The sequence below is a fragment of the Beta vulgaris genome, chromosome 3 (assembly GCF_026745355.1).
Source record: "Beta vulgaris subsp. vulgaris cultivar EL10 chromosome 3, EL10.2, whole genome shotgun sequence".
Lineage (NCBI taxonomy): Eukaryota > Viridiplantae > Streptophyta > Magnoliopsida > Caryophyllales > Amaranthaceae > Beta > Beta vulgaris.
In genome coordinates, this window is record NC_079204.1 from 50,489,182 (window position 1) to 50,507,547 (window position 18,366).

The 18,366-nt window shown below is 36.3% G+C and overlaps 2 protein-coding genes and 1 long non-coding RNA gene across 4 annotated transcripts; 2 read left to right on the forward strand and 1 right to left on the reverse strand.

The window, feature by feature from the left end:
• The first annotated feature begins 2,840 nt into the window (after window positions 1-2,840).
• On the forward strand, window positions 2,841-5,401 carry LOC104883888 (40S ribosomal protein S2-2). Its single transcript, XM_010668456.4, has 2 exons — window positions 2,841-3,602; window positions 5,039-5,401. The coding sequence occupies exons 1-2, from the start codon at window positions 2,934-2,936 to the stop codon at window positions 5,198-5,200; spliced, it is 831 nt and encodes a 276-aa protein (XP_010666758.1). The 5' UTR covers window positions 2,841-2,933; the 3' UTR covers window positions 5,201-5,401.
• A 535-nt stretch (window positions 5,402-5,936) lies between these two features.
• Window positions 5,937-15,617, reverse strand: LOC125496100 (uncharacterized). Of its 2 annotated transcripts, none has more exons than XR_007272794.2 (3): window positions 15,328-15,617; window positions 15,009-15,229; window positions 5,937-6,263 (listed from the first exon to the last, which is right to left on the reverse strand). It is a non-coding gene; the product is annotated as an uncharacterized LOC125496100 (long non-coding RNA). The 2 variants fall into 2 exon arrangements; XR_007272793.2 differs by lacking the exon at window positions 5,937-6,263 and adding an exon at window positions 6,271-6,823.
• LOC104883887 (zinc finger AN1 and C2H2 domain-containing stress-associated protein 11) lies at window positions 13,468-18,159 on the forward strand. The gene is made up of 2 exons (XM_010668455.4): window positions 13,468-13,887; window positions 17,103-18,159. The coding sequence occupies exons 1-2, from the start codon at window positions 13,789-13,791 to the stop codon at window positions 17,874-17,876; spliced, it is 873 nt and encodes a 290-aa protein (XP_010666757.1). The 5' UTR covers window positions 13,468-13,788; the 3' UTR covers window positions 17,877-18,159.
• The last annotated feature ends 207 nt before the right edge of the window (window positions 18,160-18,366 follow it).

The following is an 18,366-nucleotide window of genomic DNA, read 5'->3' on the forward strand; positions in this document are numbered from 1 at the left end:
CTACTTTCCACTGATCATATATAAACATCCCCACCCTTCATTTTTCCCTATTTCCCTTCTACCGGACTACCGCCTCTCTCCCTCTCAAACCCTAAAAAATTCTCTCTCCTACAAACCACTCACCCTCAACCATGGCAGAAAGAGGTCAAGCACATTTCCTCTTTTAACTATATCTCCACCATTATTAGTTTACTACCATATTCTCCAGCAAGTCGATCGCACGAATCTGCTATTAATATTATTTTTGTGATTTTTAATTTTATTTTGGAAATGAACTTCAAAAGGCTTGGCAAAAGATTATCTTAGTTTTTCTTAAACAAATATTTTAAATCGAATTCGGAGATTTGAATTTGTAGATTTCAAATGAAGCAATTGAAATGGAATCATTATTACCAAACACGACCTTATAGAAATCAATTTCCTTTCTTCACAACCAAACAAATAAATAAAAAGATTAGCTTTTTCCTCCTAACCAACTTTCACTTAATTGAAGAATTTGCTCATGATATGATAATCAAATGTAATAGTAAGGTATGAATTGCCTTCACAAGCGAGTATACAACTCTCTCGTTAATTTAGATTATTTTAGCCCATGGAGTGCGTCGCGGAGGATTGGATGTATCAAAGATTCTAAAAAATACAATTTATCATAATTTTCACTAAATCAACATCTGAATCCCATATTACGAATTGAAAAAATGAATCGGAATTTGGCAGCATATTTATAGATAAGTGGTGTCTTTTAGTGTCTCTTGATAGATAACCAGTGGTTAAGATTAAGCCAATTGGTTATAAAGCCAACCATCATGTAATTATTTAGTAATTCAATTCCTTTAAAATAAAATTGAAGCAAAAACGGATTTTCAACTTTAGCTCGCGCATATAATGGCAAATGCTTGTCTTTGAGTATGTTTAATAAACCAATTTAAACCAACCCACCATACATTGACTTTGACTCGTTTTCATTGCTCTTTATATATTTATTATTATAATAATAATTAATGTAAAAGAAAATGGTTTTGTGGGGCGGGAATCTATTAGTTCCCGAACCATTTTTTTACATCGATACACAGATCTGATCCAGATCTAATAAGTCTCAAATTTCTAGACCCATATCCTTAAAAATGGGTTAGGTCCATCATACCCATAACAAAAGGGTTTTAGTTTCCCTATCACGTGCACATTGGCAAAAAAAGTTAAATTCTAAACCCAACCCATCAACAACATGAACTCGCAAATGATCATCTCTATTCGCAATTAGTTAAGTTTAGAAGAGTTGTCATGCCCTATTTGGCATTAGTGTATTAGGTAGTAGGTAGAGAGGTTGGATATGATTAAAACGGTACTTGAAATTGTGTGAGTGTATGATAAGTTAACGATGATAATAGCAGATAGAGGTCGGAATAGAGGTTAAGTAACTTTTCTGAAACATTACATTATGTAATGTTTCATCATATGAGTAGCGTGCAAATGCAATCTTTTCCCCTATTTCATAATTGTTTGGTAGTTGTTGCTTTTTTTTTTTTAAGTAAAAAAATATTTAAAGTCCTACCTTTTCACTTGTGTATAATCTTCTACTACAATCTTCTCCCCTATTTCATAATGTCATGTTTATAAATTTTATCATTGAATGAGAAATATTCCTTTTTTATGAAATATTTTAATATTTGTAATAAATATAATCATCCTTACGTAAGTTTTATATATAAAGATCAAGCATATGCAGTCTAAGCTATTATAATAAAGATTAAAACAATTATACAGTGACAAAAACATTCATTGATCGTATTTTTATTATCTAGTTATTGCCTAATATTTTCAATGTATGAAATCCATTTCAAGGGTTGCATACATTATTTTTCTTTATAACATTTAAATAAACATATATATATTTTAACCATTAAAGTAATCAATAATTTTTTTTATCACTAAATAAATGTCCTAGGTTATTTTGAACAATTTCAATATCTACTAACACCAAAACACTTCTATTTTCAATTACCACTTTGATAGCTTAACTCTAACAACTACTATTACCAAATATTTATAATTAGAATTACTTTGTTTCAATTTAGTTGTGACACTTTTATTTTGGGTAATAACTTCTCTATATTTTTTTTCTATCAGACCCTTTTATTTTCTTTCTCTATCTCTCTCCTCTCCAAAAATTACCTATAAGTCCGTGATTTTAAAAGTGTCACAACTAATTGAAACCAAAGAAGTAATACCTTTACAGCTAACAACTTTTACCTCCGTTTCAAAATATAAGGCGCATACGATGTTCAAGGTCGAACTTTGACCGTTTATTACTCACAATTTACGTGGATAAAAAATTTGAAAAATTAATGTTATTATAGTATTTTTAAGGACAATGTTATTATAGTATTTTTAAGGACAAATCCAACGATATAATTTTTATACTATATTTGTTTATCATATTATGAGATAGATTTGTGATGAAAGCAAATTCTCGTAAAACGTAATTGTCTTCTATCTTATTAGATGATAGCTAATAATTACTCAAACCGCTAACATTTTTTTTCTTAGAGGCAAATCGCTAACACTTACAACAATAATAAATACTCCAGCTACTATTAGCCTACTATTAACCTAGTAAAAACGTTGTTCAAAAAAAAAAAAAAAAAACCTAGTAAAAACGTTACTTTTTTTTAACAGGTAAAAACGTTACTCTTACAAAAAGAGGACCCGGTTCATTCAAAAACCTGTAAAAGTAAAAATGGTCAATCAAGCCCATAAAAGAGCCCAAAACCCGTTTTCTATTTATCATCTTAAAACCTGAAAAAAACCCTAGTTTCAATTCATCATATATAAACATCCCCAGTTAACCTTTCTGCTATTTCTTTCTATCGCCTCTTTTTCTCTCTCACTCAAACCCTAAAAAAAACTCTCTCTCTCAAACCCTAATTTCGATAATGGCAGAGAGGGGCGGCGAGCGTGGTGGATTCGGCCGTGGTTTCGGCGGCGACCGCGGTGGAAGAGGCGACCGTGGGAGAGGCGACCGTGGAAGAGGTCGTCGTCGCGCCGGTCGTCGTGACGAGGAAGAAAAGTGGGTTCCAGTCACCAAACTCGGTCGACTCGTCAAGGAAAAGAAGATCACATCTGTAGAACAGATCTACCTTCACTCACTTCCCATCAAAGAACACCAAATCGTTGATGAACTCCTCGGAAATCTAAAAGATGAGGTAATGAAAATTATGCCTGTTCAGAAACAAACACGTGCTGGTCAAAGAACAAGGTTTAAGGCTTTTGTTGTTGTTGGTGATGGAAATGGACATGTTGGTCTTGGTGTTAAGTGTTCAAAGGAGGTTGCTACTGCTATTCGTGGTGCTATAATATTAGCAAAGTTGAGTGTTATTCCAGTGAGACGAGGTTTCTGGGGAAATAAGATTGGGAAACCACATACTGTACCTTGTAAGGTTACTGGAAAGTGTGGGTCTGTTACTGTTAGGATGGTTCCTGCACCACGTGGTGCTGGTATTGTTGCTGCTAGGGTTCCTAAGAAGGTGTTGCAGTTTGCTGGTATTGAAGATGTTTTTACTTCTTCTCGCGGATCTACTAAGACTCTTGGTAACTTTGTCAAGGTATAATTTTTTTTTTATTTTGTTTGTTGATTTGTGATAATTTTTTGATATGTTGAATGTTTTTATGATGGTAATTTTTTTGTGTAAATTGTGGATTTTGTGTAGTGTGTTTGTTTATGATGGGAATTGTTTTAATTGGTTTATTTGTTTGTATTGATTTAATGGTAAGTTGATTGATTGTTATTGAATGTATTGATTGAGTAATTTGTGGAATATTTATTTTATATGTAATTGATTTGAGTTTGTTTGTGATTTATAGTTTTTATGGTGAATGCCGATATTGTTGTTCTATGTATTTTGGTGGGTCTCTGATATGTTTTTATGATCGAATTGTATTTTCGTAAATTTTGGATTGTGTAGTGTGTTTATGATGGGAAGTGCTTGGTTTTTTAACTTTTTTGTTGGTTGATTTGTGTTTTTTTGGGTCTGTTGAATGTTTTGGATTTATGTATTATGGTGGTTATTAATTAGGTTTTTATGGTTGTATTTTTTTATGCTTAAATACTAGAATTGTATACTTTGTTTTTTTTTGTTTGTAGTTGTATCTTTATAGTATTTGTATTATCGTTGCAGAAGGTGAAAAGTTAATTGTAATGTAGGTTGTTATTGATATTGGGTGATTTTTGTTGTATTGAGTAATTATGTGTGATTTAGATAAGTAGGTTGCTTGTGGTGTACCCCTGTTATTAAGGTGTTGTTGGAGTTCTAACTCATTTACAGGTTGAAATCTTTTAGTGTGTTTCTCAGTTTATTCTAGAAAAAGTTTTGAATTTGGAGGTTTCATGTTGTATTGTTCTATGACTTTGAACTATGAATATGATGATGGGTTTTATTCATGTTAATCTATGGACTTTTTGTTTTGGGTGAATCATGACTGTTTAATGTTGGATATACAATGGTCATTATTGGCTAATTTGGAAATCAAATGACTATATTTGTATAGTTTTATCAATCTGGTTGTGGCTTGCGGTACTACTCTATATGCTCTATTATAGGTTTGTTTGGAATATATATAGTGACTTGGTTTTGTAACTTCATCTGCTGCTCTGTTTTGATGAGCATTCTGTTTTCAGTTTAAATCATTTACCTGTGTTACACTTTTTCTTCTGTGCTCTTAAGGAATATGTGAGTGTAATTTGATGCCTGGTTGTAGGATATGAGGTCTTTTGTGTCCTAGCTTTAGAAATGTGAATGTTTATCGAATTCTTTGTGTAGTGTTCTTACTTGACCTTTAAAGCAATGTTTGTGTATCAAGCTTTATATTTACATGACCTTCATGTGTGCTGGATCTGAAACTTGCTGCTGTACACAATTCGAAGATCCCACTTTGGGATTTCTATTGTGGTTAATGTTCTAGTTACTTCTTTTTCTTCTGCTGTATTAATGCCTGACTTATTCATTGATTGGAATTATATGTAATGGTTTTGCTTTTACAGGCAACCTTCGACTGTCTGTTGAAGACCTATGGATTCCTGACCCCTGATCTATGGAAGGAGACTCGCTTCACCAAGTCTCCATTCCAAGAGCACACTGATTTCCTCTCCAAGCCAACTGCCAAGCTGACTTTGATTGAGGATGTCGAAAGGGTTGAAGCCTAAGTTTTTCTATCTAGATGAATCAGCAAAGAAACTTTTTTTTTAGGTATCTGAGTTAATAGGTTTATTACTATTGATGCTTTGGTTTAATGACTTGCCTATTTTGCTGAAAAGAAACCATCTCATCTCGCAGTTTTGTTTTTATGCCTGGATATTTGTACTCTTTTTTTAAGGTTCATATAAATGCAACTCTTTATGTTTGAAGTCTTCAAGTTGCTAATTGAGAACTAGTAATCGTTTTTAATCATGTTGTTCTCAATAGTAGGTTTTAAAGTTGTGTTAAAGAGTCGTCAACATCGTAAGTTAAGGTTTTCCGGAAGTAGCAAACTGTGATTTGCATTGGCGAATACTGGCAGCCAAAGACATAGAGTTTTTCATGGGAAAGTTTTCTAATTTTTCCTTGTCTTATGGAGGGAAGCTGGAAAGCGTAGCTTTCTCTGCTCGTCATCGTCATCTTCATTTAGCTATTTTTCTCTAGTTTTTTGGTGGGGAAGCAGGTAGCTGAATAGTGGAAAATTAGTAAGAAATTGGAACTGTTTTCTGTTAACTAAATAAAGCCGAACTTCCTGATGAACATACTACTTCCTGTACTAGTAAGCTGCAACTTGGATTGAGGTCCTTTGGTACTAATCGCGAAAACCTACAATGAGTTATCTTTGCAATGGTGCCGCCAGTACATCTCTGTTACCCAATTTGTTAAGTATTATATTCCCACAAATCAGCAATTAGTTCAGAAGAAATTAATTATCATATGTAACTATTTGCAGTTCTCATACATGGTAAAATTAGGAACAATTGATAAGAACAATTAAGGATAGCAATTGGGTGGGGAGGGTGCGGAAGATGATACTCCACATTTGCATTTGTATAAAATTTCAATCCCCATCCTTGCCCCACCACCTATTGTGGGTGGAAATTCTAGACTCATATTGCTCCATCAGATATGTATTTGTATTCATCCTTGTCCCACCAACCGCATGGATACCCACACCCGTTTTTGCTTCATTTCTGCATTGTATCTACTTCATCTTTACCTCCACTACTCGCATGATATGGGTATCTGCACCTGTTTTGTACTTATGTCATACCCATATGTTTATATTTTGCGAGATAAAATTATTAATAATATAAGTATATAATTAAAATTTTAATCGTATATATATTGGGGCGTGGGGATGGGGCGAGGATAGCATAAAATTCATACCCGCTCCATTGCCCATTATGGGTAGGATTTTAATCCCATTGCTCGTCTCGTACTGTCCCATCCCTACCAAAACTAGATCAATCCCTACCCCACTTGGGCATACCCGTCCCATTGCAATCCATAAGAAAAGTCTCAATTTGGGTGTTTTGTCATTTTCAGTCTCAATTAAGGATTATTTTTGAGCGGTCTCAATTATGCTCATTTTTGACAAATTGGTTCCACTAGGTCAATGACCTGCTACAATAGGTAAAATATTTTTTTTTGTTTTTTTTTTCGCCACAACTTTTTTTCCTTCTCCCTCCACCGTGTCCTCTCTCCTGCACCCTCCTTATTGGTTTTGGGTTTTTTTCCTCTTCTCCCGCCTTGCTGGTGTTGGAGTCTGTGGTGGTGCTCCTGACCCAATTTCTTTCTCCTTGCAGCTTCTGTCCCAATTTGCTCAAATTTACATTGTTGTTGGTATCAACTTAATCAAACAAATCATTTCTATAGAATATTATGAATTTTAAAAAAAAAGAACCTTCACAAATTGGAGGTTAATTAGGTTGCAGGAAGTTGATAGCAAATTATAGAGGTCGTCTAAGATGACTTGTGTCCACTAACACCAAATATTTCTATTCATGTTTTAAAAGCCAAAATACACTTGGCAAATGTCCCACATTCATACTTACAATTCTGGACCATTTTTTAGGAAATGCTTCTAGGTTACATAAAGAAACAGAACCAACAAAGAGAGAACTTCATGGTATGACGATAAATTTAGGTAGAAGACAAGCATTTTAGAAAATATTTATATTATGTCCATTTATAGAATCATAAAGCTTAGTAATGCTTGTAGGATGAATCTTTGAATTTGTAATATTATAAGATGGTAACGTTGCAACCATTGAGTTGTTCCGCCGCCATTAGCGTCCCCTGCTGTGTGTTGGTGGTTCGCATATAGCCAAAGGGGGTGGCTGGGGAGGGGTGGCAGGGGAAGGGGGGTGTGTGGCAGGGGCGGGAAGGGGGTGGGAGAGGGAGGGGTGGCATTGGAGGAAGGTGGTAGGAGAGACAAAAAGAAAGAAAAAACTGATTTAATTTTTTTTTTGAAAAATTAATCTGTTAAACAGGTAACCAGTCAGCTGAGATCAATTTTGGCAAAAATAATGTATAGTTAAGACTGCTTAGAAATAATCCTCAATTGGGACTGAAAATGGTGGAACCTCATAATTGAAACTCTTCCTATCAATTTTCCCGTACAATTATTGCTAAACTCTTTTGGTGTGATATTGTTGAAGTCTTTCAAGAGTTAAGTTTGTATTAATTATTTCTAACTTGGAACCAAGTAGGAGTCTATTTGGTACCAAATTCTCTGACTTGACTCTAGTTTAGTATTCGCTTAACTTTACGATGCTTTTGGCTTGTTTGAACTCTTTGGACAAGTTCAACAATTGAGACACCAGTACAGATTCGTAATTGATTAGCTACTAGGTAGTTTTTGGTCTAAAAAATTGATAAGGGAAATGTGTTCTTTTAACTTGGAATAAGTTAGGGACTACCAAATCAATCCACTTCCGGATCTAGAACCAAATGTTCCCAACCGGTTTGGATCTACTACATAGTTTTGTCAGCTCTAGTTGTATTATATGGATTCGTTTTGACAATCAATTGCGTAAAATACTTTCGTTTTTATTGGCTGAAGGCTGAAGTTGTACCATCTTTCTACTGTAATTAGTAACTGTTTTTATAAATTCTTTGAGTTAGCTTATGTAGTGTAACTGTGTAAGCAACAATAATCTCTTTCAATTGAAAGTTACAAGTACTAATGGTTTTGATAGGTTTCACTTGTGAATTTTAGATGTATTTTCAGCCAAAAGTTGGTGCAAAGTTGTTTTGTGGCCCACTAAGGTAAATTAAAGCTGCTAGTTTTATAGAGCAATATGGTTTGTCAAAGTTATTACTTCCTCCGTTTAATAATATTTACTTTTTTTATTCTCTTATTTAGTAAGTTTTGGGTGGTGAAAGACAATATTTTCCTTATTTAAAAAATAATTTTTTGATTCGTGAAACCTAATTAAAACCTAAACACATTAGTCCAATTTAATGATTCCCACCACAATTCATTAAACTCAACCACTTTTCAGATTCAACCCTCCAAATTAAATCAATCCCCCCCCCCCCCAACCCAAAAAAAAAAATAATTAAATCAACCCAACCCTCCACATCTCTCGAACTTTTGAACTTTCTCTTCGCTCTTTCTTTATTTCCTCTCTATTCTTGAACCCTAACACAGAAATCCTAGAATTTGCGACTAAATCCCAGATCGCCTGCTCTCATCTTCATCCTTAAACACAAAATTGAGATTATGGCCCATAATTTCATCCCCAATTTGAGTACCTTGACTGATGCGTTGTTCGAGACTGATGACGATAGTGAAACATTGTTAATCCAGGACATATGTGACTCATTCGAGCATATATCTCCTTGGCCTCGTTGTTTTTATGAAACTGGGGGTGCGTAACATCATATGGTTCCCAGCGCAAAGATCCAATCTTTTACCACTATTCGCTCATTTTGAACCATAAAACCGGTGAATTGGTAAAATTAAATAATTTTTGGGTTTTTTTTCACCAAATAACCCCGACAAATTAACAAATTCACCATATACACTCAATGTTTCAGAAAAGTACCATATACCCTTGAGTTTCGAAAGATGTGCACCATATACCCTTTTCCTAACTACAGTTAACCCACCGTTAGATTCATTTAAGATTTTACCATTATTAAGCTCTAATCCTAATTTAACCTAACCATAACCGTAAGCTAACCCTAACCCTTAATCTAATCCTATCCCTTAATCCTAAATCCTAAACCCTAGGGGGTGCGGGGAGCGACTGGGAAATCGACGGGGATGTGGTGGGGGGAGCGACTGGAAAATCAACTGGGAGGGTTGGGGGGAGCGACTGGGAAATCGACGGGGAAGGCTGGGGGAGCAACGGTGGAGGGGATCGGAGGGGATGAGAGGGGGTGGGGGGAGCGGCAGTGGAGGGGAGGGGGTGGGGGCTTGGGCTGGGGTGGAGGGGAAAGGGAGGGGTTGGGGGCTGGCAGGGTGTTAGGGTTAGGGGCGGGTTAGGGTTATGGGTTAGGGTAATGGTTTAGGTTTAAGATTAGAGTTAAAGTTAGAGTTAGGGTTAGATTAGAATTAGGGTTTATGGTTAATAATGGCAAAATAGTAAATAAAGCTAACAATGAGTTAACGGAAGTTAGGAAAAGGTTATCTGGTGCACGTTTTCAAAAACTCAAGGGTTTATGGTGCATTTTTGAAACATTGAGTGTATATGGTGAATTTCTAAATTTGTCGGGGCCTCGGGGGTATTTGGTGAAAAAACCGATAATTTTTTTATTTCTCTTTTTTTCTCCAATCTATGCCCGTTGTTTCTCTTTATCTCCCCTGCCTCACTAGTCACCAACAATTGCCACTACCTCCACCACCCCCTTTCGGTTGGAACCACCCCTTCCAGCAGCAAACAACCTCCACCCCTATTCCCCCTATTAACAACCCTTTTCCCACCCCCATTTTCATCCCCTGCAAACAACAACCCCACCCCCGCAAACAACCCCTTCCCCACCCCTACCTCACCCCCAACAAACAATAACCCCACCCTCACGAACGATCCCTTCCCCACCCCATCCCCTACAAATAAAAACCTTACCCTCGCAAACGACCGTCCACCTCTCCGCGAACAACCCCTTCCCTACCCTTACCTTCAGAGAAAAACCCCCACCCTACTAATAATCAAATTAAATTCAATTTTCGATTACCCTACGTTATAATGTTGTTAGGAACAAAGTTCATACCGAGTTAAGTGGTGGAATATTCAATTTTTTTTGTGATTTTTGATTACTTGTTTATTTGTTTTTCGAATTTCGCAACTGTTGATGGTTGAAGATGGTGCTGATGAATTCTGGAGTGGTGCTCGCAAGGGTGAGGTCGTGGTCTCGCACGTGTCGCACGTGGTGAGGAGGGATTTGAAAAAATTTAACCAAGCTTTGTTAGCCAAGCAAGGATGGTGCTTGATGTGTGATAGTGGGGGTTTAGCGCACCAAGTTATGAAAGCACGTTATTTCAAGAATGATAATTTCTTAGATTAGCGAAGAGGTTATGATCCTAGTTTTGTGTGGCGAAGTATTTGGGGTGCTAAGTCCTTGCTTCTCGAGGGATTAAAGTGGCGAGTTGGAAATGGAGCTAGTATCCGAGTGTGAAATCGAACTCGGTTGTCCCTACACCGAATGTGAAGAGCCCGGTCGAGTTGGTTTTCGCGGATTTTTGATGAAGATTGAAGTTGGGATGAGGCAGCTTTGGCTCACCATCTCACGGAGGAGGACGCGACCTTGGTTAGAGAGATACCTTTGAGTGAACAACATCTTGTTGACGTTCAATACTGGTGGCCAGCAAAAGATGGAATATTCACAACCAAGTCGGGGTATTGGCTTGGTAGATTGGGACATTTGCGAGGTTGGATAAATTGATCTGGAGGGAGGAATGGTGATGCTTGGTCAGTTATTTGGAATTTAGGAGGACCACTGAAACTTGCTCACTTTTTATGGCGTGCTTATGTTGGGGCTCTTGCTACGAAGGGTCGATTGTGTGATAGACATATTATTGAGGATGGAACTTATACTTATTGTATGGGACAAGCTAAGTCAATTGTTCATGCGATTGGTAAGTGTTCCCTTGTTTCTTCTATTTGGGAATCCTCTCCATTTCAACAACTTCTTGTGGATTGTACAACTTCATCTTTTGTGGAACTATTTATGTGGATGCATTCTAAGCTGAATCGCACTGATTTACTTTCATTCGCAAGCCTTGCATGGGCTGCTTGGTCCTACCGCAACTCTATGATCCACGCTGAGCCGTGGAAGAATGCTCAGGTAGGTGCCCTTGGTTTTTTGCGTCTGGTTAATGACTATAAGGGCTATGTGGGGGATGTCTCTGCGTGGCATGCTAGGTTGGCGGGCGTGACATCTCGCTCCAACTGGGTGAAACCACGTGATGGAGCTGTGCAAGTGAATACGGATGCCGCACTATTGTGCGATGATGGTGTTGGCCTAGGGGTGGTGATTCGTGACTATGGTACGGTACGTGTTGTGGTTGTTCGTCAAGTTCAGGCGCGCTGGACATCAGCTTTGGCCGAGGCGATGATGGCGAAATTTGGGTTGGTCATTGCACGAGGATTAGGGTATACAAGTGTCGAATTAGAAGTGGATACATTGAACCTTGTTAGGGCTCTAAATATGCGATCATTTGGTAGAGCTCCCATTGATTTGATTCATGAAGACATTAGTGTGTTGGGGGCTGATTTTATCTCGTTTACTTTTTCTCATGTGAAAAGGTGTGGGAACACGGTGACTCATTTGATTTCTAGATATTTGCCATTGAATGGCTATGAACAATTGCATGTCGATGACTTTTCGCAAAGTGTATTTAGCTTTGGCTGAACTTGATCTTGATTAATAATATTTCTCACTGTTTCCCCTCAAAAAAGAAAAAACCAAATATACAAAAATTAGTGCATATGGTAGTACACTAACTAGGGCTAGGGGTGTTCATAAAAAATCGAAACCGAAATACCGAAAAACCGGTCCAAATGGGTGGTTACCGTACCGACAAAAAAAAGTTTGAACGGTACGGTTACCGAACCGGAAAAATTAGCGGTTAAACGGTACGGTTACGGTTATGATTTTTGAGTAAACGGTTAACCGAAATACCGAAATATTTTTTTCTCTATTTAATTGTTGTGAAACATTTTCAAACAATTACATTAATTCTAATATTTGTTGCTAAGTTACAAAAATTAGAGGAAGTATGTAATTATTTAGAAACTCTAGTACTAATATAGAAACACTGTAATTAGGAAATGAAGTGAATTCTTAGTGTTAGTTATGTTTTCCAATTGATTTATTATCCACTTTATAATACATTTTATATTAGAGTATATATAATATTAAAATATATGCACAAAAAAATTGAAAATATATATGTACATTAAGTAAAACATAATAGTATAACTTAAACAACGGTTAATGGTTAACCAAAAAACCGTACCGAAAAAGCGGTTACCGTTTAGGCGGTAACCGGTTTAAACGGTTACGGTTACGGTTCGCAAAAAGAGCGTACCGAAACTTCCTGTTACCGAACCGAAATATTATTTCGAGACGGTTAACCACCCATGAACACCCCTAGCTAGGGCCTAGGAGCCTAGGATGTATGATAAATGAACTCAATTCAAGTTTAGTTCAAGTATGTGTAATTGATTACGGGTTTGGATCATTATCCAATATGGGTCAACATTTTTAGGTGAGTTACCAATTACGTCCTCTGTTTTTTTTAATCTTTCTCACTTTTCTATGCACATCTGCACATCTTTAAACTTAAATATTTTTTATTATATATTAGTAAAAATTATAACGATTGAATATTAATAATATACTAATTGAGACGAATCAAATAAGATCCCACATAACTATATTTTTTCTTATAATTTGAAAAAAATTGAGAAGATTCTCTCTAAATCTCTATTATATAAGGGAAGGGGGGACCTATAGTGTTCTCTTTTGAACTGACTATTTTACCCCCTTTCCCTTACTAAATTACAGAAATAATATCAATACCAAAATGGGGATTCAAACAAAGCTATTGAAAATTACATTTCAACATCACTCCCAAATCACTTATCTTGGGAAACTTTACAAATTCCTTTCTAAATCACATTCAAGAGATCACGCAAATCACTAAACTCTACAAAAAACTAAAAATTAACTTACAAACCAAAACTAATATAGTAGGGCGTCAATACATAAAAAAAAAACATTCACAAAATTCACTTACAAATCATTGTTCTTAAGAACACACAAATTTTGACTCTTATGCCGAAGAAAATCGAGTTTCTGTTTCGAAAAATATTCAAGCATGCATCGCATGCAAAAAATTCGAATATGAATAGGGTCAAGATTCTAAGTAAGAACAATAAAAAAAAAAACTAAAGGAGTAACACGACTTAAATTAAAAAAACGAAAGAAAGGAATGGAAAAGAAAGAAATGGTTGGCGTCAAAAAAAAAAAAAAAAAAAAAAAAGAAATGGTTGACTAGTTGTCCTTGTCTACCACCAAAACCAAGACTTCTTCTTTTCCTCTCTCCTTCCCCTTTACGCGGAATCGGGAATTCGCCGGAGTTATCGAATTCTCGAATTCCGCCGACATTAAATCTTAAGCATATAACTTCCCTTAGAATATAACACACATTCAATTTTCTCCAATTTCTTTCATTTCAATCTCCTCTCAATTCTTTGCTACCAAGAAAATTAACAACTTCTTTCCTTTGATTCGATTGTTTTTTCCTTTGGAAAATAAAATGGGAACTCCGGCATTTCCAAACTTGGGAAAACACTGCTTCGTTGATGATTGCAAGCAAATTGATTTCCTCCCTTTCACTTGCGACCGTTGCCACCAGGTCTTTTTTTCTCTCTAATTTCTGAAATTAATTCTGGGTTTAAATATTTATGCCTAAATGTTATTGTTTTTTAGAGTTTTCATAGATTTTTGTTTGATCGAACTTGTACGTTGACTTCGTCTTTTCCCAAATAGTATATTACTACTTAGAATTGAACTTAAGAAATGGTTAGATTGAAGTAATTATATTGGGTATGTTATCAAACATGTGTTTTCCTTATGACATGATTCCATAGTGATAATATAAATGAAGAAAAACACTATTTGCTACTGGAGAATAGGAGATTTATCGCATTTGACATTTTATAGAAAACATTCCATTCAAAAGTACGCAAAATCCTTACTATTGTTTCCTATATTGGTCGAGCTGTATGGGTTTTTCTGGGTTAGTTTGTTGTTGTCAAAGAGCTTTTTGGTCCCCTCAACATTGAGATTGCAGGCAATTTTTGACTTTGGAATTTTGGATAAATTGGTTATCTACTTTTTATTTGTTGTAAAGTTGTAGGCCAAAAAACCCAGTAAAGCTCAAGCAAAAATAGCCTCTTAGCAATTCAAGGGGAAAAAGTTATGATGTGATTGTAGAGAGTGGAGAGGCGTCATTGTAGAAGGCAGTGGCGTATCCAGGAATTACGGGATGGGGGTACGGAATTATCCGAGTGAATTTACGACTAAAAATTCAAATCAAAATACAATGCCAATACTTGAGTTAAAAGACGACTTTTGTGATTTTCATCCACCTCTCTTCCAAAAAGATTGTAAACTTTTTTTTTTTCATCTTCCAAATATAGTATAAAGTAAACATATTATTAGATATCAATTCCAAAGTCCCTTGTTTCAAATTACATTTCACAATACTTCAAATTCAACTAATTTCAATTCACAACCTCTATTTCAATTTCACAATTTCTAATCTCTAATTTCAATTCAAGTAACCTCAATTTCCATATTTCACACAATTGCACTTGAAATTTCATTTTTCATAATTTCTTATTTCAATTCAAAATATCAATGCACATCAATCCATTCATCAGTTCACATCTAACATAGTTCTAATCATATCTCCAAATTCCATTCAAAAAAAATTGAGAAGTTCTATAAATTAACAGAAATATAAAAAAATACCTCAACCAGTAGGGTTCTGCTGTTCTGGGTTTCTGGCGACTGGCGTTCTGCCGTTCTGGGTTAGTAGCGACCGGCCTCCGCAGGCGGCGGTCAGCAATATCCGGCGAGCGACACTCCAGCCGTAATCAGAAAAGAAAAGGGGATATAAACAGATCTTCATCCCTATTCCCTAGTCGACGGATCATCACGGCGCAAATACCTCAACAAATCCTTCAAATTATCTAACAAATAAACGAAATTCAGCAAACAATTAAATCAATGAATGACAAAAATCAGCTCCCACAAACAAATTAGGGTTTTTCGTAAAGCATATTTTTACCTAAGCAAAATTCTTCCTTGATGTAATCAATATTACCATCTTCATCTTTATCAAAAGAACCGATGCCGGCACAGATTATCGATAATCCTTCAATGTCCATTGTTGATTTCAGAGAGGAAAAAGGATGAGGGAGAAGGAAAAATAATGTTATGAATGACAGAGAGCCCAGAGGAGAGAGAAAGAGAGGATACAGTGTAACTTTTTTTTTTTTACCCTTTTGCTTTTATTTTCTTCAAAAAAGTTTTGGGGAATGGGGGTACAGCTGTACCCACTGTACCCCCTGTGAATCCGCCTCTGGTAGAAGGTTGCTTTTAATCCCACATGTGTTATACTTTCTCCGTTTCATATTACTCGCTACACTTTTCAATTTACAGATTCCTAAGCAATTTTTGGAGAAGAGAGAGGTAGAGAGTAAAAAGAAAATGGACTCATGTGAGATGATAGAGATAGAGAGATTTTATCGATCAAAAAAGAAGTGTAGCAAGTAATGTGAAACTTTCCACAATGGAAAGTGTAGCGAGTATTATTAAACGGTGGAAGTACTTCTATCTAAGTGGTTCTTGCTTCTTGTCACAAACCTAAAAGAAGAGCAAAAGGTAGCATATCGATTAATAAGCTGCAAAAGTGTCACATTGTCATGCTAAAGGGTAAAGATAGCCCTGTAAAATAGGTGGTGGAAAATCCTCTTCTTTGTCCTACACCATGTATACGATATATAGGGTGGAGCGGTGCTCTATATTCCTTAAATCGGATCATATTAATTTAAGTTTTTTTTCCCTGGATCTGTTATTACTATTTGGTATGGTCAGACTCTGGACTAGTGGCGCATCTGAATCCCAGATCTTGTGTTGCAATGTTTCTAGACATATGCCTTTGGCATGCTTGTAGCTGGTAAGTTTGAGAAATACTAATTGGTGGCCTACCATTTAGGGGTTTCACCTGGGCCATCATCTGTTCATGTGGAAGTAATACTACTTTCAATAACCCCCTCACTCCCCTCCTCCCAAACAAAATAAAGTTAATAATGTCAACATGAATTTTGGCAAATTATTTGATGTTTGGAACATATTGATAGAAGAATGTCTTTGCTGTCAGCTTTTGATCCATTCCATCTGCCAGACAGTTGCTTAGATCTGCTCGATACAACTGTACATTGGTCAAAATATTGTTGGGCAGTTTTCTCATTGAATCCTTCTATTAGTTGTCTATGGTAGCCTTTTGTAAGTTTGATGTCCTACTAATGTCTTCTTTTATGCTTTTTAAGCTGTGAAAGATATGCATGTGATCTCTAATCTGATTGACAATGACATGGTTGTAGCATCTGTTATATTTAATTTGATAAGATCTTGACTTGGCGCTATCACGTTTTCTCTGTTATGTCGGTTATTGGCTGGAGCTGAAATATCTGCTTTCCTAAGATTTGGATTCTGATTCATGGCCTTCTCGTAACATAGAGCATGTAATGCTTATTTGTTTTTCTAATACATTTTCTTTCCTATATCCTGGTCATTTAATTTGTCCTTTGTGCATTGTTTTAGTGAAATTAAGCCTGCTCTACATGTCTATCCAAGTTTGTCGAGGATACTCTTCTTGCAAATGTTATGTTTGTAAGACCCACTATTTGGATTTTGTGCATATGCTACATAAGCTTAGACTCTTATTCCTAATTTAGTAGACTTCATCGTGAATTGTCCATTGTACATCGGGGATTTGGTGTCTAAGCCACTTATATGTCATAATACTCTTTGATCAACAAAATGTTGATTTTCGTACAGGTATTTTGCCTTGAGCATCGAAGCTACAAGCAGCATCAATGTCCACATGGTGACAACCAAGGTGTCACTGTCGTGATATGCCCACTTTGTGCCAAAGGAGTTCGCTTGATACCAGATGAAGACCCAAACATCACTTGGGAATCTCATGTCAACACCGCCTGCGACCCAAAAAATTACGAGAAAGTAACCAAGAAGAGGAAATGCCCTGTTACAGGCTGTAAGGAAACCCTCGTGTTCTCCAATACTGTCAAATGCAAGGATTGTAAAATAGATCATTGTTTGAAACATCGATTTGGACCCGATCACAAGTGTTCTGGACCCCCAAAATCCAACACTGGATTCCCATTCATGGGTCTCTTGAACACCACTAGTAGAAAAGAAGTGTCACGGTCCAATCAACCAGTCCAATCAAAATCATCAGCATGGTCCCGATTCGTTAGTGCTGCTTCATCGGCCCGAGCCTCAGCTGAAGCAGGCATGGCAAAGTTGAGTAGTGATTTTAACCAGACACTTCAGGTTGGGCAAGGCAGTAATAGTACCGTGAACACTGGTGGGTCGGGAGGCCAGGAAGTGTGCCCACAGTGTAACGTGAGGTTTTCATCAGTTACAGCTCTCGTGGAGCATGTTGAGAAAGTTCATGAAAGAAGTAATAACCGCAGCAGTGTAAGGAAGTTGTCAATTGATGTATGCCCGAAATGCAGCAAAGGATTTAGAGATCCCGTTGCTCTTGTTGAGCACGTTGAGAAGGACCATGGAGGCACCTCCAGGGTTTAGAAAAAGGCAGGCTCCTGTTTTCCCTAGCTTCATTATCTTGAGGTTGCCTGGTCATATATCTGCTCCGTGGCTGTAAATTGTCAATTTAGTGATTCATACTGTTATTGTGCGTCCAAAAAAAAAAAAACTGACAAACATATGCTGTATTCTTTGTACTGATATCTGAAAGAAGTTTTACCTCATTGATTATGGTTCCTTTTTTTGGCTATACAAATAGAAAAATGTACATTGGACAGTTTTTAAGAGAATGGAAATCTGATGTGAATATTATTCTGTTCTTATCTCTCCTTGTCTCATTCTTGAACATATTCCATTGATTTTGTGCAGAGCGCATCTCCAAGATCTACCAAACAAAAAAAAAAAAAAAAAAAAATCTCAAATCTTCGATTTTATATTCAATACGACTATTAAGATTCTAGGAATCTATATATGTTTATAAATTTCTTATAATTTTTTAAAAAAATCACGACAGTATGCATAAATTCTACAA